Source organism: Coregonus clupeaformis, chromosome 17, assembly GCF_020615455.1.
Source record: "Coregonus clupeaformis isolate EN_2021a chromosome 17, ASM2061545v1, whole genome shotgun sequence".
NCBI classification, from domain to species: domain Eukaryota; kingdom Metazoa; phylum Chordata; class Actinopteri; order Salmoniformes; family Salmonidae; genus Coregonus; species Coregonus clupeaformis.
This window is the reverse complement of record NC_059208.1, coordinates 13,552,094-13,570,947: the sequence shown is the minus strand read 5'-3', so window position 1 is coordinate 13,570,947 and position 18,854 is coordinate 13,552,094. Positions and strand designations below refer to the sequence as shown.

At 42.8% G+C, this 18,854-nt stretch overlaps 1 protein-coding gene across 1 annotated transcript in view; it reads left to right on the top strand.

The window, feature by feature from the left end:
* LOC123492948 (CUB and sushi domain-containing protein 3-like) overlaps positions 1-18,854 on the top strand; it is a 186,587-nt gene that overhangs the window by 20,865 nt on the left and 146,868 nt on the right. The window contains exon 3 of the mRNA XM_045226706.1: positions 5,387-5,499. Within this exon, the coding sequence (XP_045082641.1) occupies positions 5,387-5,499 (113 nt within the window). The remainder of the gene's footprint in view (positions 1-5,386; positions 5,500-18,854) is intronic.

Sequence of the window (18,854 nt, the reverse complement as noted above, 5' to 3'; positions counted from 1 at the left end):
ATAGTGTTACTACAATACCAGTCTCTGTTACTACAATACCAGTCTCTATAGTGTTACTACAATACCAGTCTCTAGTGTTACTACAATACCAGTCTCTAGTGTTACTACAATACCAGTCTCTAGTGTTACTACAATACCAGTCTCTATAGTGTTACTACAATACCAGTCTCTATAGTGTTACTACAATACCAGTCTCTATAGTGTTACTACAATACCAGTCTCTAGTGTTACTACAATACCAGTCTCTATAGTGTTACTACAATACCAGTCTCTATAGTGTTACTACAATACCAGTCTCTAGTGTTACTACAATACCAGTCTCTATAGTGTTACTACAATACCAGTCTCTAGTGTTACTACAATACCAGTCTCTGTTACTACAATACCAGTCTCTAGTGTTACTACAATACCAGTCTCTAGTGTTACTACAATACCAGTCTCTAGTGTTACTACAATACCAGTCTCTAGTGTTACTACAATACCAGTCTCTAGTGTTACTACAATACCAGTCTCTAGTGTTATTACAATACCAGTCTCTATAGTGTTACTACAATACCAGTCTCTAGTGTTATTACAATACCAGTCTCTAGTGTTACTACAATACCAGTCTCTAGTGTTACTACAATACCAGTCTCTATAGTGTTACTACAATACCAGTCTCTAGTGTTACTACAATACCAGTCTCTATAGTGTTACTACAATACCAGTCTCTAGTGTTATTACAATACCAGTCTCTAGTGTTATTACAATACCAGTCTCTAGTGTTACTACAATACCAGTCTCTAGTGTTACTACAATACCAGTCTCTAGTGTTACTACAATACCAGTCTCTAGTGTTACTACAATACCAGTCTCTAGTGTTACTACAATACCAGTCTCTAGTGTTACTACAATACCAGTCTCTAGTGTTACTACAATACCAGTCTCTATAGTGTTACTACAATACCAGTCTCTATAGTGTTACTACAATACCAGTCTCTGTTACTACAATACCAGTCTCTATAGTGTTACTACAATACCAGTCTCTAGTGTTACTACAATACCAGTCTCTATAGTGTTCCTACAATACCAGTCTCTAGTGTTACTACAATACCAGTCTCTATAGTGTTACTACAATACCAGTCTCTAGTGTTACTACAATACCAGTCTCTATAGTGTTACTACAATACCAGTCTCTAGTGTTACTACAATACCAGTCTCTATAGTGTTACTACAATACCAGTCTCTATAGTGTTCCTACAATACCAGTCTCTAGTGTTACTACAATACCAGTCTCTATAGTGTTACTACAATACCAGTCTCTATAGTGTTACTACAATACCAGTCTCTAGTGTTACTACAATACCAGTCTCTAGTGTTACTACAATACCAGTCTCTAGTGTTACTACAATACCAGTCTCTATAGTGTTACTACAATACCAGTCTCTGTTACTACAATACCAGTCTCTAGTGTTACTACAATACCAGTCTCTATAGTGTTACTACAATACCAGTCTCTAGTGTTACTACAATACCAGTCTCTATAGTGTTACTACAATACCAGTCTCTATGTGTTACTACAATACCAGTCTCTATAGTGTTACTACAATACCAGTCTCTAGTGTTACTACAATACCAGTCTCTATAGTGTTACTACAATACCAGTCTCTAGTGTTACTACAGTCTTTATCTGTCACTGGGCTACTTTCTCCACTACAGACAGAAACAGTTTCCATAGTGTCTTATAGCCTACAATACAATACAAATGTAGGTCATGGTAGGTCAGAAAGCGTGATGTGTTTTTGATAGCTACCAACACACCACATACATCTTTTACCTTTACCTTTTAGTCATTTAGCAGACGCTCTTATCCAGAGCGACTTACAGTTAGTGAATACATATATATATATTTTATTTTATTTTTTTATACTGGCCCCCCGTGGGAATCGAACCCACAACCCTGGCGTTGCAAACACCATGCTCTATCAACTGAGCTACATCCCTGCCGGCCATTCCCTCCCCTACCCTGGACGACGCTGGGCCAATTGTGCGCCGCCCATTAGTCTCCCGGTCGCGGCCGGCTGCGTCAGAGCCTGGATTCGAACCAGGATCTCTAGTGGCACAGTTAGCACTGCGATGCAGTGCCTTAGACCAGCCGTCAGAAAGGCCAATACCGGGGTAAAGCTTACTGGATGTAACTGGACCAGCTACATCCAACATCCCTCCCACATGGCTCCCTTATTCCCTATGTATAAATTGTAACTATTTTTGCACTATGTCCTATTTATTTATTGCCTTACCTCCATAACTTACTACATTCCGCAACACACTGCATATATATTTTCTGTTGTATTTTTGACTTTATATGTTTTGTTTTACCCCATATGTAACTCTGTGTTGTTGTTTTTATCGCACTGCTTTGCTTTATCTTGGCCAGGTCGCAGTTGTAAATGAGAACTTGTTCTCAACTGGCTTACCTGGTTAAATAAAGGTGAAAGAAAATAACAAAAAATACATAAAAAGTTATATATATATATATATAGTGCACTACTTTCAACCAGAGCACTTTGGGCAAAGGGAATAGCGTGCCATTTGAGACGCAGCCCCTAAACACTGCCTTTTGTAGGTCAGAGGGGTTTTCTTGAGTACCCTATAAAGGAATCAGTCACATGGGATGCTGTCAAACAGACAATGTGGTTCTTGAAATATGTCCGTGGCCCTTTATTGAAGAAAATGATGGTTAAGTTCTGTTCCACACTCCACAGCCCTTTTTCACTCTCCCACCTTGCTTAGATTGAAATGGTCGATTAGATGTTGGCGTGTGGTCAGCAACACTTCTTAACGACACTGTGAAAATGAATGGCCTTTGTTTAAGATACACCTCATTTAAAGGAAACCTATAAAGTAGGACAATCCTTGCTGTTACAATGAATCATCTGACATCTCTAACTGTTGAGGAAGTGCTCAAGTGATGTTGAACGTGACCTTCTGTAGATCTAATGGAATAGAAATAGTACTGCATACTGAACTGCATACATACAGCATACTGTACTGGATACATACTACATACTGAACTGCATACATACTGCATACTGTACTGGATACATACTGCATACTGTACTGCATACCTACTGCATACTTAACTGCATACATACTGCATACTGTACTGCATACCTACTGCATACTGTACTGCATACTGTACTACATACATACTGCATACTGAACTGCATACCTACTGCATACTGTACTGCATACTGTACTACATACATACTACATACTGAACTGCATACATACTGCATACTGTACTGGATACATACTGCATACCTACTGCATACTGTACTGCATACTGTACTACATACATACTACATACTGAACTGCATACATACTGCATACTTAACTGCATACATACTGCATACTGTACTGCATACCTACTGCATACCTACTGCATACTGTACTGCATACTGTACTACATACATACTACATACTGAACTGCATACATACTGCATACTGTACTGGATACATACTGCATACTGTACTGCATACCTACTGCATACTTAACTGCATACATACTGCATACTGTACTGCATACCTACTGCATACTGTACTGCATACTGTACTACATACATGCTGCATACTGTACTGCCTACATACTGCATACTGTGCTGCATACATACTGCATACTGTACTGCATACATACTGCATACTGTACTGGATACATGCTGCATACTGTACTGCCTACATACTGCATACTGTGCTGCATACATACTGCATACTGTACTGCATACATACTGCATACTGTACTGCCTACATACTGCATACTGTACTGGATACATGCTGCATACTGTACTGCATACATACTGTATATTGTAGATGCATACATGCTGCATACTGTACTGCCTACATACTGCATACTGTGCTGCATACATACTGCATACTGTACTGCATACATACTGCATACTGTACTGCATACATACTGCATACTGTGCTGCATACATACTGCATACTGTACTGCATACATTCTGCATACTGTACTGCATACATACTGCATACTGTACTGCCTACATACTGCATACTGTACTGGATACATGCTGCATACTGTACTGCCTACATACTGCATACTGTGCTGCATACATACTGCATACTGTACTGCATACATACTGCATACTGTACTGCCTACATACTGCATACTGTACTGGATACATACTGCATACTGTACTGCATACATACTGCATACTGTGCTGCATACATACTGCATACTGTACTGCATACATACTGCATACTGTACTGCCTACATACTGCATACTGTACTGGATACATGCTGCATACTGTACTGCCTACATACTGCATACTGTGCTGCATACATACTGCATACTGTACTGCATACATACTGCATACTGTACTGCCTACATACTGCATACTGTACTGGATACATACTGCATACTGTGCTGCATACATACTGCATACTGTACTGCATACATACTGCATACTGTACTGGATACATACTGCATACTGTGCTGCATACATACTGCATACTGTACTGCATACATACTGCATACTGTACTGGATACATACTGCATACTGTGCTGCATACATACTGCATACTGTACTGCATACATACTGCATACTGTACTGGATACATGCTGCATACTGTACTGCATACATACTGTATATTGTAGATGCATACATGCTGCATACTGTACTGCCTACATACTGCATACTGTGCTGCATACATACTGCATACTGTACTGCATACATACTGCATACTGTACTGCATACATACTGCATACTGTACTGGATACATGCTGCATACTGTACTGCCTACATACTGCATACTGTGCTGCATACATACTGCATACTGTACTGCATACATACTGCTTACTGTGCTGCATACATACTGCATACTGTACTGCATACATACTGCATACTGTACTGCCTACATACTGCATACTGTGCTGCATACATACTGCATACTGTACTGCCTACATACTGCATACTGTACTGGATACATACTGCATACTGTGCTGCATACATACTGCATACTGTACTGCATACATGCTGCATACTGTACTGCCTACATACTGCATACTGTGCTGCATACATACTGCATACTGTACTGCATACATACTGCATACTGTACTGCATACATACTGCATACTGTGCTGCATACATACTGCATGTTGTACTGCATACATACTGCATACTGTACTGCATACATACTGCATACTGTGCTGCATACATACTGCATACTGTGCTGCATACATGCTGCATACTTTAAAACACATTTAGTAGAAGACGAATAGAACATTACTCTATTGAATGATGTTTTGCTTGACCTTGTAGGTTGGTTGCTGAATTCAGTGAAACACATTATGACTAAGATGTCTTCATTGTCTTTCCCTCTCAACAGGTTAACAGGATTTCAGATCCCACCTCCCGTCACCAGCACAGGGTCCATATTTTCACTACGGCTTACCAGTGACTTTGCAGTAAGCGCTCATGGATTTAAGATGGCTTATGAAGGTGAGAAAAAAAATATTCACTGTTGTTTCTTGTAGAGGTGATCACGATCAAACTACTAAACTTTGTATTGAGTCAAATGAAACTCAGAGGTCGTTAGATTATCGTCTTTAGTCACAAAATTTGAATTTGTATTTATTAAGAAACATTAAATCTCCATAGAAAGCATTTACACAACATCCTAAACATTTTCTCATTTCATCTCCTGTCTGGCTCATATATTATGACAACATTTGGTCCCATTGACCCGAATCTCATCATTTCCCCTCTGTCCCAAACCATTTCTCTTTCCAGAGGTGCATATCATATCACACAGCAGATGGTGCAGGGAATTAGCTGAACTAATGTATGTGCTAACTCATCTCTGTCGAGAGTAGTGCAGAAGTCGACAGAAGTGCAGGGGCTGTCTAAATATGAAGTATCCCTCTGTGGCTGTAGGTTATGTCTTGCTCCTCTCCTCTCCCCTCCTCTCCTCTCCTCTCCTCTCCTCTCCTCTCCTCTCCTCTCCTCTCCTCTCCTCTCCTCTCCTCTCCTCTCCTCTCCTCTCCTCTCCTCTCCTCTCCTCTACTCTACTCTACTCTATCCTCTGCCCCTTCTCATTCTTGTGATTTTAGCTCAGTGGTGTTCGTAGCGACTCAGTTATGATTTTAGCTCAGTGGTGCTCGTAGAGACTCAGATATTATGTTAGCTCAGTGGTGCTCGTAGAGACTCAGATATTATGTTAGCTCAGTGGTGCTCGTAGAGACTCAGATATGATGTTAGCTCAGTGGTGCTCGTAGAGACTCAGATATGATTGAATCATGAATGAGTTAAGTGGATTTGAATCTGCATGTCTACGAAGAAACGGAGAGAGGGAGAGAGAGAAGGACACAAGACACAAGGTGCAAGGAAAGCAGGTATGCGTCCAAAATGGCAACCTATTCCCTATAAAGTGTTCTACTTTTGAGCAGAGTCCTATGGGCCCTGGTCAAGAGTAGTGTCCTATAGAGGGAATAGGGTGCCATTTGGGACACAGAAGAGGAGATGGAATGTCATTGTATTACAGTCCTCTCCTCTTCTCTCCTCTCCTCTCGTGAATGTGTCTCAGGCAGTCCTCTCCTCTCCTCTCCTCTCCTCCCCTCTCCTCTCCTCTCCTCTCCTCTCCTCTCCTCTCCTCTCCTCTCCTCTCCCTCTCCCTCCTCTCTCCTCTCCCTCCTCTCCTCTCCTCTCCCTCTCCTCTCCTCTCCTCTCCTCTCCCTCTCCTCTCCTCTCCCCTCTCCCCCCTGCCTCTCCTCTCCTCTCCTCTCCTCTCCTCTCCTCTCCTCTCCTCTCCTCTCATCGTCTTTCCCTTTCAACCTCTCCCCCTGCCTCTCCTCTCCTCTCCTCTCCTCTCCTCTCCTCTCCTCTCCTCTCCTCTCCTCTCCTCTCCTCTCCTCTCCTCGTCTTTCCCTCTCAACCTCAACCTTGTTTTAATAGGGTCTGTGCTTCTCATGCTGCCCTGAATACTGTTGTTTTCTGAAGAGATTGGTTAGCTAGCTATATTTATGGACTGTATATGGTAGTTTTCTGAAGAGATTGGTTAGCTAGCTATATTTATGTAATGTATATGATAGTTTTCTGAAGGGATTGCTTAGCTAGCTATATTTATATACTGTATATGGTAGTTTTCTGAAGAGATTGGTTAGCTAGCTATATTTATGGCCTGTATATGGTCGTTTTCTGAAGGGATTGGTTAGCTAGCTATATTTATGTAATGTATATGGTCGTTTTCTGAAGAGATTGCTTAGCTAGCTATATTTATGGCCTGTATATGGTCGTTTTCTGAATAGATCGGTTAGCTAGCTATATTTATGGCCTGTATATGGTAGTTTTCTGAAGAGATTGGTTAGCTAGCTATATTAATGTAATGTATATGGTCGTTTTCTGAAGAGATTGGTTAGCTAGCTATATTTATATATTGTATATATTCGTTTTCTGAAGAGATTGGTTAGCTAGCTACATTTTTTATTGATTATGGTAGTTTCCAGAAGAGATTGGTTAGCTAGCTATATTTATGGACTGTATATGGTAGTTTTCTGAAGAGATTGGTTAGCTAGCTATACTAATAGACAGCAGCTTGGGTGAGATGTGTGTCTATGTTGAAGTGCCTGTATTTTAATGGAAAACACTGCGGATCTATTATCTACTGTATAAGCCAGCCATGTATTTACATCAGAATAGGTTTGTGTTTCTGGATCACAGTTGACCCATAAAGTCCATCTAATACTTTATCTTTTGTTGTTGTCATCCCAGTGGATGTTGTCCATTGAGTGAAAACGTTCTCTCTGCTGTGTTTACAAGTTGTCTAGCTGTATGTGATGTGCACTTTGTGTGCGTGTGTGTGGGTGTGTGTGTGTGATGAGGTTTGACCTATTCTGCTGGTATGAAACCCCAGCCATTCCCATCCATGCAGCACAGGGCTCCTGTGGGAGAGTTATGCTGCTCAGCACAAACACTGCCACCCTGTCAAACACGCACACACACACACACACACACACTCACATACACACACACACACACACACACACACACACACACACACACACACACACACACACACACACACACACACACACACACACACACACACACACACACACACACACACACACACACACACACACACACAGTGCCACTCCTTCAAACCCCCATCTTTCTTCAAAGGGCTACACAGTCATTAGCTATACAGGGAAATAAATAGCGCTCCCCCCAGAGAGACCTCTGAGCCAACTATCTCATTTACTTGTTCACATAACTCATACGGTGCATCCCAAATGGCACCCTATTCCCGCTGTGTCTCTCTGTGCACCAGGGGCCCTGGTCAAAAAGTAGTGGACTATAATAGGAATTGGGAGCCATTTGGCACGCAGCCATAGTACCACTGAGTTTACTGTGAGGCAAGTCTGCAGCTTCTACTGCTCCTGTTGTATGGTCGAAGAGTTTTGTTCCAAAACGCTATATCCACCAATTTCTCACATTTGTGTTTTTTTTTTTTCGTCAGAAATTATTGCTTATGGGTACCTTCACGTGGGTGTGTAAAATATTGCTGTTCTAAGATTTTGTATTACAGTTTTTCTCCATTGGTTTGGCTCATTTCTTGAAACAGAAATTACATTCTCAAAACTCTAAGATCATTTGGCAAAACAGTCTTACAGTTCAGCACAACACTATAGCTCACTTGCAAAAGCTCATATCTCTCCTAAAACTGTTCACTCATGCTTCAAAACTAAATTCCTTTCCCATATAAGGAGTCAGTGCCACGAAAATGGCAAAGATCCTTCTCAATTGCTTTGGCTCATTTCTTGAAACAGACCGGACGTTCTCAACACTCTTGGTGCTTTAGCCAAAATAACGTGGATGGTTCGGCACAACACCATGGTTCACCTGCAAAAGCTCATACCTCTCCCAAAACAGTTCACGCATGTGTCAAAACTAAATTTCCTTCTCATTTAAACAGTCAGTGCCCCCAAAATGCTTCGTCACTTTGGCATTGTGTAAGCACTGCAAGTCAAAATGTTTAGATGTTTTGTCACTATGGCAGAGGACCATTGAAATATCCCTCATGTCCACCTTTCAGTCTTAGCCCAGTCCTTCATTGACAATGGTTACTGTACTGTTTTTTGTCTAGCTAACAGAATACAATTGTGTATAAAACTGAAAAAAATAAATAGGATTTTAGGGTAAGAGTAGCCTCCAAGGTTTGACATCACACATTGCACTCATACTGCCAAGGAAATTGTAACCATTATCATTCACACACATAAAGTAACTTCCATACATCAGAGTAAAAGAAAATGTATACAGCATAATATACTGTAATATAAACACACAAACAAAAAACAATGAAAATTATATGCAGCCTACAGTGCTGTAAATAAAGCTGGAGTTTCACAACTAACAGTTCTTCACTGGTCGCTGTCCTCACCCTCCTGGCCATCCACACGCTGCTGTCTGTCTGGCCACAGATTCTCGTCCACATCACAGCGTATATTCTCCCTTGCGATGCAACGAGGGAAGAAACGGGCGTGCATGTCGCAACCATCCCCTACACTGATCTCCTGTAATATCCTCACACGCAGCGCCCATTGCATGGAGCAGGGACCTCTGATCTTGAGCCCGATGCTCATACACTCTCCACCTCCAAGCGGAGAAATACTCCTCAATAGGATTGAGGAAAGGAGAGTAAGGTGGTAGGAACACCATGACCATCCTTGGATGAGTAGTGAACCAGGCCCTGATGAGCGGGCCACGGTGGAAATTCACATTGTCCCATACAATGACATATTGTGGTAGGTGAGGCCCTACGAGACCGCTCTCATTTTCAGGGATCAAATCAACATGAAGGCGGTCCAAGAAGATGAGGAGCTTCTGTGTATTGTATGGGCCAAGACTGGGGATGTGAGTGGCCACACCATTCTCCGATATGGCAGCACACATAGTTATATTGCCCCCTCGCTGGCCTGGGACATCCACCATGGCCCGGTGGCCAATAATACATGGCCACGTCTTCGGCCCTTGGCCAGGTTGAAGCCAGCTTCATCCACAAACACGAGGATGTGATGGGTCTCGTTTCCTTCCAATGCCATTATTCTCTACAATAGCGTAAAAAAAGAAAACATCAAATCAGTCATACAGAAGAGTCATACACTACAGTTACAGACAATTACATAGGAATGTTCTATGTTCTCCACAAGTTCAATATACTACTGGCCACTACTCCAGTGGTTCCAAACCTGGGGTACATGTACCCCTATTCAGAGGTACTACAGGGGGTATTTGACAGAAAGGGGAGAGGGGAAATCATCAATGACTAGACTTACTGAAATGTTACAGTAAAACCCACAGTATTAGATAGATTTACATGGGAGGCACTAATTGCAGCTCTTTGACCCCTTTTCTTATTGTATGTTATATTCTTCAAAATAAGGATTATAATGATAATTGCATCATACAGTAAGCTGCAGTTTTTAGGCGAAATGTTGAAGTCAGATAAATCAAATACTTCCATACCTGGATTACCTGGATACACAAATCAGGTAAAGTGGGTACTGAAGCCAAAAAAGTTTGGGAACCACTGCTTAATTGTAAAAATGTTATAATGATGGACAACCAGTAACTGACTTACATGTACATACTGGTACCGCAGCTCTTTCACTCTATCAGAGTTCCTCTCAAATGGTACCCTGTAAATTTGCTTCATTGTCATCTGATGCTTCTTCAATATCCGGTCTATTGTGGAGATGCTTATAGAGTTGACATTTTGGAATATGGCATTGTCTTGTAGGATTGCAGGGCGGATCTGTCTCAATGTGATGGCATTATTTGCCATCACCATGTTACAGATCTCTTGTTCTTGTTGTTCATTGAGAAGTTTTCCTCTGCCACCTGTGCAAGGTTGTCGTCCAATCCTAGATATAGAAGTCAAAGGACAACACTCCATTCGTAATGTATACCTTATGTATTCCTTACAGAATGAGTTACCTATGTAATTGTATTGTTGTTTTACTTACAGTAACTTTACCACAATTCTAATGCATCACTGCACAGTGACTGGAATACTACTGTAAACTGTATCATCAATACTGTAGAAAATAAACTATTCCATAGTTTATTTTCTCCAATGTTTTTCTTGTCATTTTTAGTATCATAACATCCCATTGAGGTAAGATATTACTGTAGGCCTATCACACACACACACTAAATGAATAGGTAAATATGTAAATAAATATATTTCTTGCTCTATGCACAGTGTCCTGTCCTATACAACATATAATTCCATCATTGACTGACTACATACCTGTTTTCCCTGCGAAAGGTTTGGATGATGGAGGAGACTGTTGAGCGAGGCACATTAGGCTGCACTCGGCGACCTGCCTCCGCCATTGTGAGGCCATGGTTGATGACATGGTCTATAATTGTGGCCCGAATTTCATCCGGGACAGCATGGTGTCTTCGTGCTCCTCGGCCTCTTCCCCCTATTCCACCACCACGCACCCTTACTCCTCCTCCTCCTCTTCTTCTTCTTCCTCTTCCTCGAGCAGGCAGTTGCCCTTGTTCATTTACTTGGCCAGGTGCCTCCATGTTCAGAAATTGTACTGGTCCTGCATGGTCAAGCTCTTTACATACATGTTTGGCAGCATTCACAGTCATGGACAGCACCTGTCAGGTAACTAAACATACTGTTTGATTGGTCATCTGAGATGTGTGAAACTCCTCCTTCGTTAGTCAAGTTCTAGTTTCACCTGACTGTCAATTGCTGTAATAAATTTATCAAATGTTCCAAGGGATTCATATATGGTATTCATGGTATTATGTTCTTGACTAATTTTGACAATTGAACAGACTATTGTGCATGTGATGACTTATACAATGAAATGACGCTGACACGTTTTGGAGCGAACAACCATTAGACTGAGAATCAACAATCAGTTTAGATCAACAAGATCTATTCACTTGGAAATTGTGCTAAATGTAGGCTACCTGTACTTAATCATTTGCAAAGATGTACTGAGACATTGAGACATGTACTTAGACATTTGCAATTTGATGAAATGAATGAGAAATTCAATTCTGTTGTGAACAATTGCCAAGTGGTTTGGAGGTTTGTCCATGTAGTTTTGAGAATGTAATTTCTGTTTCAAGAAATGAGCCAAACCAATGGAGAAAAACTGTAATAGATTTTAGATGTGTATTGAAATGTTATTTTTTTTTTTTTTTGCAAAACGCTATATATCCATTGTTGAGCTGAAATGAAATGAAATGTTCATATCCTGTATATTTGACTGTAATATGTGGTTGACTGAGTCTCACCTAGCTACAGTATCTTAAGATGAATGCACTAACTCGAAGTTGCTCTTGGCTATATGAGTAAAGGGTAAGTATTTTACACAGAGATCTCATATTACTGTATCGATAAAAAATTTTAAACATGTTTTTAAATATTGATGTCACAAATGTATCATTTGCACAGTTTTTTTGTTAAAAATGTAGTTATGTGTTACATATGACTGTGTAAAACCTAGCAGTACTACTTATTTCTCTGAGAGTGAGGCAGGTATATATTATTGCTGTGTAAAACCTAGCAGTACTACTGATTTCTCTGAGAGTGAGGTAGATATATATTATTACTGTGTAAAACCTAAGAGTACTACTTATTCCTCTGAGAGTGAGGCGGATATGAAGCGTTTTGCAACAAAACATTATTATTTGTCTCTCTGAAATGAAACCATCAAGTGATAGATTTTAAACAAATACATGTCTGTCATTGAACAACCCCATGCCATGATTTGATGGTGAAAAAAAAACCACACCAATCTCTTTCATAATAAAAGCCGATTTACCAACATTTCTGAAAGTGGATATATAGCGTTTTGGAATGAAACTCTTCAATTACAAACTGCAAGTAAATATTTATCCTGTGTTGTAGCTAATAAAAGGAGAACATCTATTTATTTTTACTATGCAGTGTTGACCAGCAGCAGTTTGAGGTCATGTGCTGCTGGACTGAGCATGGAATTGACCTGATTTACTTATTGGGTTATTTCTGTTTCCTGATGTCATGAAACTTAGCAACGCACTTAGAGTTATAATGAGTGTTATTATGCGTTCGTTTCAAACTTGCCAACCATTGTGACTGAAAGATTACTTTCCATGTTTTCAGCTTAATATTTGAGCTGAACTTTTTCAGCTTAACTATAGTCTGCCTTGCCCTTCTGACAGGCCATGATTGGAATTGCTTCTGGTGGCAAATAGAGGAATTTTTCAGAAAGAACTGCATCAAATGTTTCTTTAACATTCATTCTTAGGCTGTATCACTATATAATGTCTTTCAATACACCAAAGGTCATTGAGTCAGAACTGTTACAATTTTAGCAAAATGCCTCCATTACTTTAAAACCAGGACCATGATCAACCAGTAAGTCATGGTTTCCTCTTTGATTTAATGGAAATGGCCGGCCAGGATTACAGAACTATTGTGGTCCTCTGTAGCTCAATTTGGTAGAGCATGGCGCTTGTAACGCCAGGGTAGTGGGTTCGATCCCCCGGGACCACCCATGCGTAAAAATGTATGCACACACGACTGTAAGTCGCTTTGGATAAAAGCGTCTGCTAAAATGGCATATTATTATTAATTCCTTTCACTATTGCAGCTATATACTGTAGCTGACTTTGGGAAGAGGTTTGAGAGGCTGGTGCGTTGGGATGACATAGCCACAACTAGGCCTGATGCAACATTTAATCAGGTTCTGATGCTAATATATTGTGCAGCAGAAGGGGGTTTGCGAATGTATTTTCACGCCTGCCTATGTGTTGCTAGTTGTTGGCCTCTTGACATTGAGCATGTGCTTGATAATGCAGATATTCTCTATTCTGTAGTGAACTGAATATGAAATGATGTTCTCTTCTAGGATCTGAACAGCTATTTCCATGTGGTTTTGTAAACATTGTGCTATGCTGTGATATGGTTTGTACACAGTAACAGTTATACTGTATTGAACCACCCAGTTCATTTCCCAAACAAATCCATCTGATGATTATAGCTCCACCGTTAATCCCTCGGTTGGTTATCATCTGATGATTATAGCTCCACCGTTAATCCCTCTGTTGGTTATCATCTGATGATTATAGCTCCACCGTTAATCCCTATGTTGGTTATCATCTGATGGTTATAGCTCCACCGTTAATCCCTATGTTGGTTATCATCTGTTGTCAGATTATACTCTTGGACGTGGACGTGGCAGAAACCCAATCCAATATAAACTCCTTGTCACGCCCTGACTCTGAGGACTTGTATTTGTTGAGTCAGGGTGTGTATTTTCTGTGTTGTGTTTGCTATGTGGTTTTCTATGTGTTAGATCTAGAATGTGTAGATCTATGTTGGCCTGGGTGGTTCCCAATCAGAGGCAGCTGTTGCTCGTTGTCTCTGATTGGGGACAATACTTAGGCAGCCTTTTGGCACCTGTTAGTTGTGGGATCTTGTTCCGTGTGAGGTATGTTATTTGTCTACCTTGGAATTCACGTTTCGTTTGTTGTTTTTGTCATGGTGTTTATTCTACATAAATAAACATGTATACACATCACGCTGCGCCTTGGTCCGTCCCGTCTATAAACGATCATGACAGAAGATCCCACCAAACGAGGACCAAGCAGCGTGTTCAGGAGCAAACACCGGGAATTAAACAGGAGGTTACTTTAGTAGATGTCCTCCTCGGTTGGGGGAGAATTACGGAGGAGGAGGCCGTCCGCTACCGGAAGGCGATGAAGGAGGATGCCCAGGTAGGAGAGGAGAAACGGCGGCAACAGTGCCGACGACGGAGACCCGAGAGGCAACCCTAAGAAAAAATGTTTTGGGGGGCACACGGTGTGGACGACGAGGCAGCAGGAGGCAGCGACAGGGCGTATCTGCAGGTTAGGAGAGGAGGCCACCAGGTTAAGGGGGCTATTGGTTCAGAGGGAGCATAAGTTATTAGGTCAAAGGGAGGCGCTACAGGAGGCGATAAGGGAGAAGGAGAGTGTAGAGGCACGGCGAGAGGAGCTGGTTAGGCAGCAGAAGGAGCGGGGGTTTATAAAGGAACCCAGTCCCGCTCCTCGCACCAAGCAAGTGGTGCGTGTCGCCAGTCCGGTCCGGCCCGTTCCTGCTCCCCGCACTAAGCCAGTGGTGCGTGTTCCCAGTACGGCCTGACCCGTTCCTGCTCCCCGCACTAAGCCAGTGGTGTGTGTTCCCAGTACGGTCCGGCCCGTTCCTGCTCCTCGCATCAAACCAGTGGTGTGCGTCGCCAGCCCGGTCCGGCCTGTTCCTGCCCCTCGCACCAAGCCAGTGGTGCGCGTCGCCAGTCCGGTACGGCCCGTTCCTGCTCCCCGCACCAAGCCAGGGGTGCGCGTTGTCAGCCCGGTCTGGCCCGTTCCTGCTCCCCGCACCAAGCCAGTGGTGCGCGTCGTCAGCCCGGTCCGGCCCGTTCCTGCTCCCCGCACCAAGCCAGTGGTGCGCGTTGTCAGCCCGGTCCGGCCCGTTCCTGCTCCCCGCACCAAGCCAGTGGTGCGCGTCGTCAGCCCGGTCCGGCCCGTTCCTGCTCCCCGCACCAAGCCAGTGGTGCGTGTGTCCAGTCCGCCACGGCCCGTGCCTGTTCCACCAGTGCCTGGTCCGGCACTGGTCAGCTGCTCCACTCCGGAGCCAGAGCATCCGCTCCACCGGGGACTGGTCCAGCTCCGGTCAGCGGCTCCACTCCGGAGCCAGAGCAGTTCGATCCACCGTCGTCGGGTCCAGCTCCAGTCAGCGGTTCCAGTCCAGACCCAGACGTCAGCCCCTCTCCAGGTTCGGGGTCTCCCACACCAGGGTCCAGACAGGGCTTGGTACGTCGTGGGAGGAAGGAGAGGGGAAGCATCGCGCCGAGGTCCAAACCAGACCAGGGGCGCAACAGGGAGGTGGAGAGTAAGAGGTCGTCACGCCCGGAGCCGGATCCGCCTCCGAGGCGGAATGTCCACCCGGCCCCTACCCTGTTATGTTTATGTGGCGCGGTCGGAGTCCGCACCTTTGGGGGGGGGTACTGTCACGCCCTGACTCTGAGGACTTGTATTTGTTGAGTCAGGGTGTGTATTTTCTGTGTTGTGTGTGCTATGTCGATTTTCTATGTTTAGATCTAGAATGTGTAGATCTATGTTGGCCTGGGTGGTTCCCAATCAGAGGCAGCTGTTGCTCGTTGTCTCTGATTGGGGACAATACTTAGGCAGCCTTTTGGCACCTGTTAGTTGTGGGATCTTGTGCCGTGTAAGATATGTTGTGTGTATGCTACCTTGGACTTCACGTTTCGTTTTGTCGTGGTGTTTATTCGTTAAATAAACATGTATGCTTATCACGCTGCGCCTTGGTCCTTCTCGTTCGTAAACGATCGTGACATACATCCACAGGTACACCTCCAAATGACTCAAATTATATCAATTAGCCTATCAGAAGCTTCTAAAGCTATGACATCATTTTCTGGAATTTTCCAAGCTGTTTAAAGGCACAGTCAACTTAGTGTATGTAAACTTCTGACCAACTGGAATTGTGATACAGTGAATTATAAGTGAAAGTAAACAATTGTTGGAAAAATGACTTGTGTCATGCACAAAGTAGATGTCCTAACCGACTTGCCAAAACTCTAGTTTGTTAACAAGACATTTTTGGAGTGGTTAAAAAACTGGTTTTAATGACTCCAACCTAAGTGTATGTAAACTTCCGACTTCAACTGTACACTCAACTGCATATGTTTTCTATCAACCTGCTTGACAGAAGAGACATTTTACATTTTACATTTTAGTCATTTAGCAGACGCTCTTATCCAGAGCGACTTACAGGAGCAATTAGGGTTAAGTGCCTTGCTCAAGGGCACATTTACGTCATTTAGCAGACGCTCTTATCCAGAGCGACTCACAAATTGGTGCATTCACCCTATAGCCAGTGGGATAACCACTTTACAATTTTTTTTTGGGGGGTAGAAGGATTACTTTATCCTATCCCAGGTATTCCTTAAAGAGGTGGGGTTTCAAATGTCTCCGGAAGGTGGTGAGTGACTCCGCTGTCCTGGCGTCGTGAGGGAGCTTGTTCCACCATTGGGGTGCCAGAGCAGCGAACAGTTTTGACTGGGCTGAGCGGGAACTGTGCTTCCGCAGAGGAAGGGGAGCCAGCAGGCAGAAGAAACATTGCGTAGCAATTATGTATGTCTGTTTTTTTTTACTGATGGGGTGTAATCATTCCATTCATTCACAGTGATATTCAGCATATTCTACTCTGTATGCAGTAGCAGTACACAAACATTCATTTCAAAAACAATATAACAACACAAATCCAACTTTGTCAGTGGTTTAATTGAACAAACATAGTCCTGAACATATTGGGCAGGTTAAATGTGTCAGAAGATAACTCCAACCATTGGATATGAATGTCATTATTAAACCAGTGATTACCTTCAGAGAGAGGTATATGGGTAATAGTTTAACATTGCATCACCAATATACACTGAGTGTACAAAACATTAAGAACACCTTCCTAATATTGAGTTGCACTCACAGGGACGCTGGCCCATGTTGACTCCAATTCTTCCCACGGTTGTGTCAAGTTGGCTAGATGTCCTTTGGGTGGTGGACCATTCTTGATACACATAGGGAACTGTTGAGCGTGAAAAACCCAGCAGCGTTGCACTTCTTGACACAAACCGGTGCGCCTGGCACCTACTACCATACCCCGTTCAAAGGCACTTAAATATTTTGTCTTGCCCATTCACCAAAAATCCTTCATTAACCTGTTTCCTCCGCTTCATCTACACTGATTGAAGTGGATTTAACCAATTGACTTCAATAAGGATTCACCTGGTCAGTCTTTGTCATGGAAAGAGCAGGTGTCCTTAATGTTTTGTACACTCAGTGTATGTATTAGTATATACTGTATGGATATGGATCTAGTTACAGTCTCTCTGTCTGTGTTCCAGAGTTAAGTAGCAGTGCCTGTGGTAACATTCTCTCTGTCTGTGTTCCAGAGTTAAGTAGCAGTGCCTGTGGTAACATTCTCTCTGTCTGTGTTCCAGAGTTAAGTAGCAGTGCCTGTGGTAACATTCTCTCTGTCTGTGTTCCAGAGTTAAGTAGCAGTGCCTTTGGTAACATTCTCTCTGTCTGTGTTCCAGAGTTAAGTAGCAGCGCCTGTGGTAACATTCTCTCTGTCTGTGTTCCAGAGTTAAGTAGCAGTGCCTGTGGTAACATTCTCTCTGTCTGTGTTCCAGAGTTAAGTAGCAGTGCCTTTGGTAACATTCTCTCTGTCTGTGTTCCAGAGTTAAGTAGCAGCGCCTGTGGTAACATTCTCTCTGTCTGTGTTCCAGAGTTAAGTAGCAGTGCCTGTGGTAACATTCTCTCTGTCTGTGTTCCAGAGTTAAGTAGCAGTGCCTGTGGTAACATTCTCTCTGTCTGTGTTCCAGAGTTAAGTAGCAGCGCCTGTGGTAACATTCTCTCTGTCTGTGTTCCAGAGTTAAGTAGCAGTGCCTTTGGTAACATTCTCTCTGTCTGTGTTCCAGAGTTAAGTAGCAGCGCCTGTGGTAACATTCTCTCTGTCTGTGTTCCAGAGTTAAGTAGCAGCGCCTGTGGTAACATTCTCTCTGTCTGTGTTCCAGAGTTAAGTAGCAGCGCCTGTGGTAGCATTCTCTCTGTCTGTGTTCCAGAGTTAAGTAGCAGTGCCTGTGGTAACATTCTCTCTGTCTGTGTTCCAGAGTTAAGTAGCAGCGCCTGTGGTAACATTCTCTCTGTCTGTGTTCCAGAGTTAAGTAGCAGCGCCTGTGGTAACATTCTCTCTGTCTGTGTTCCAGAGTTAAGGAGCA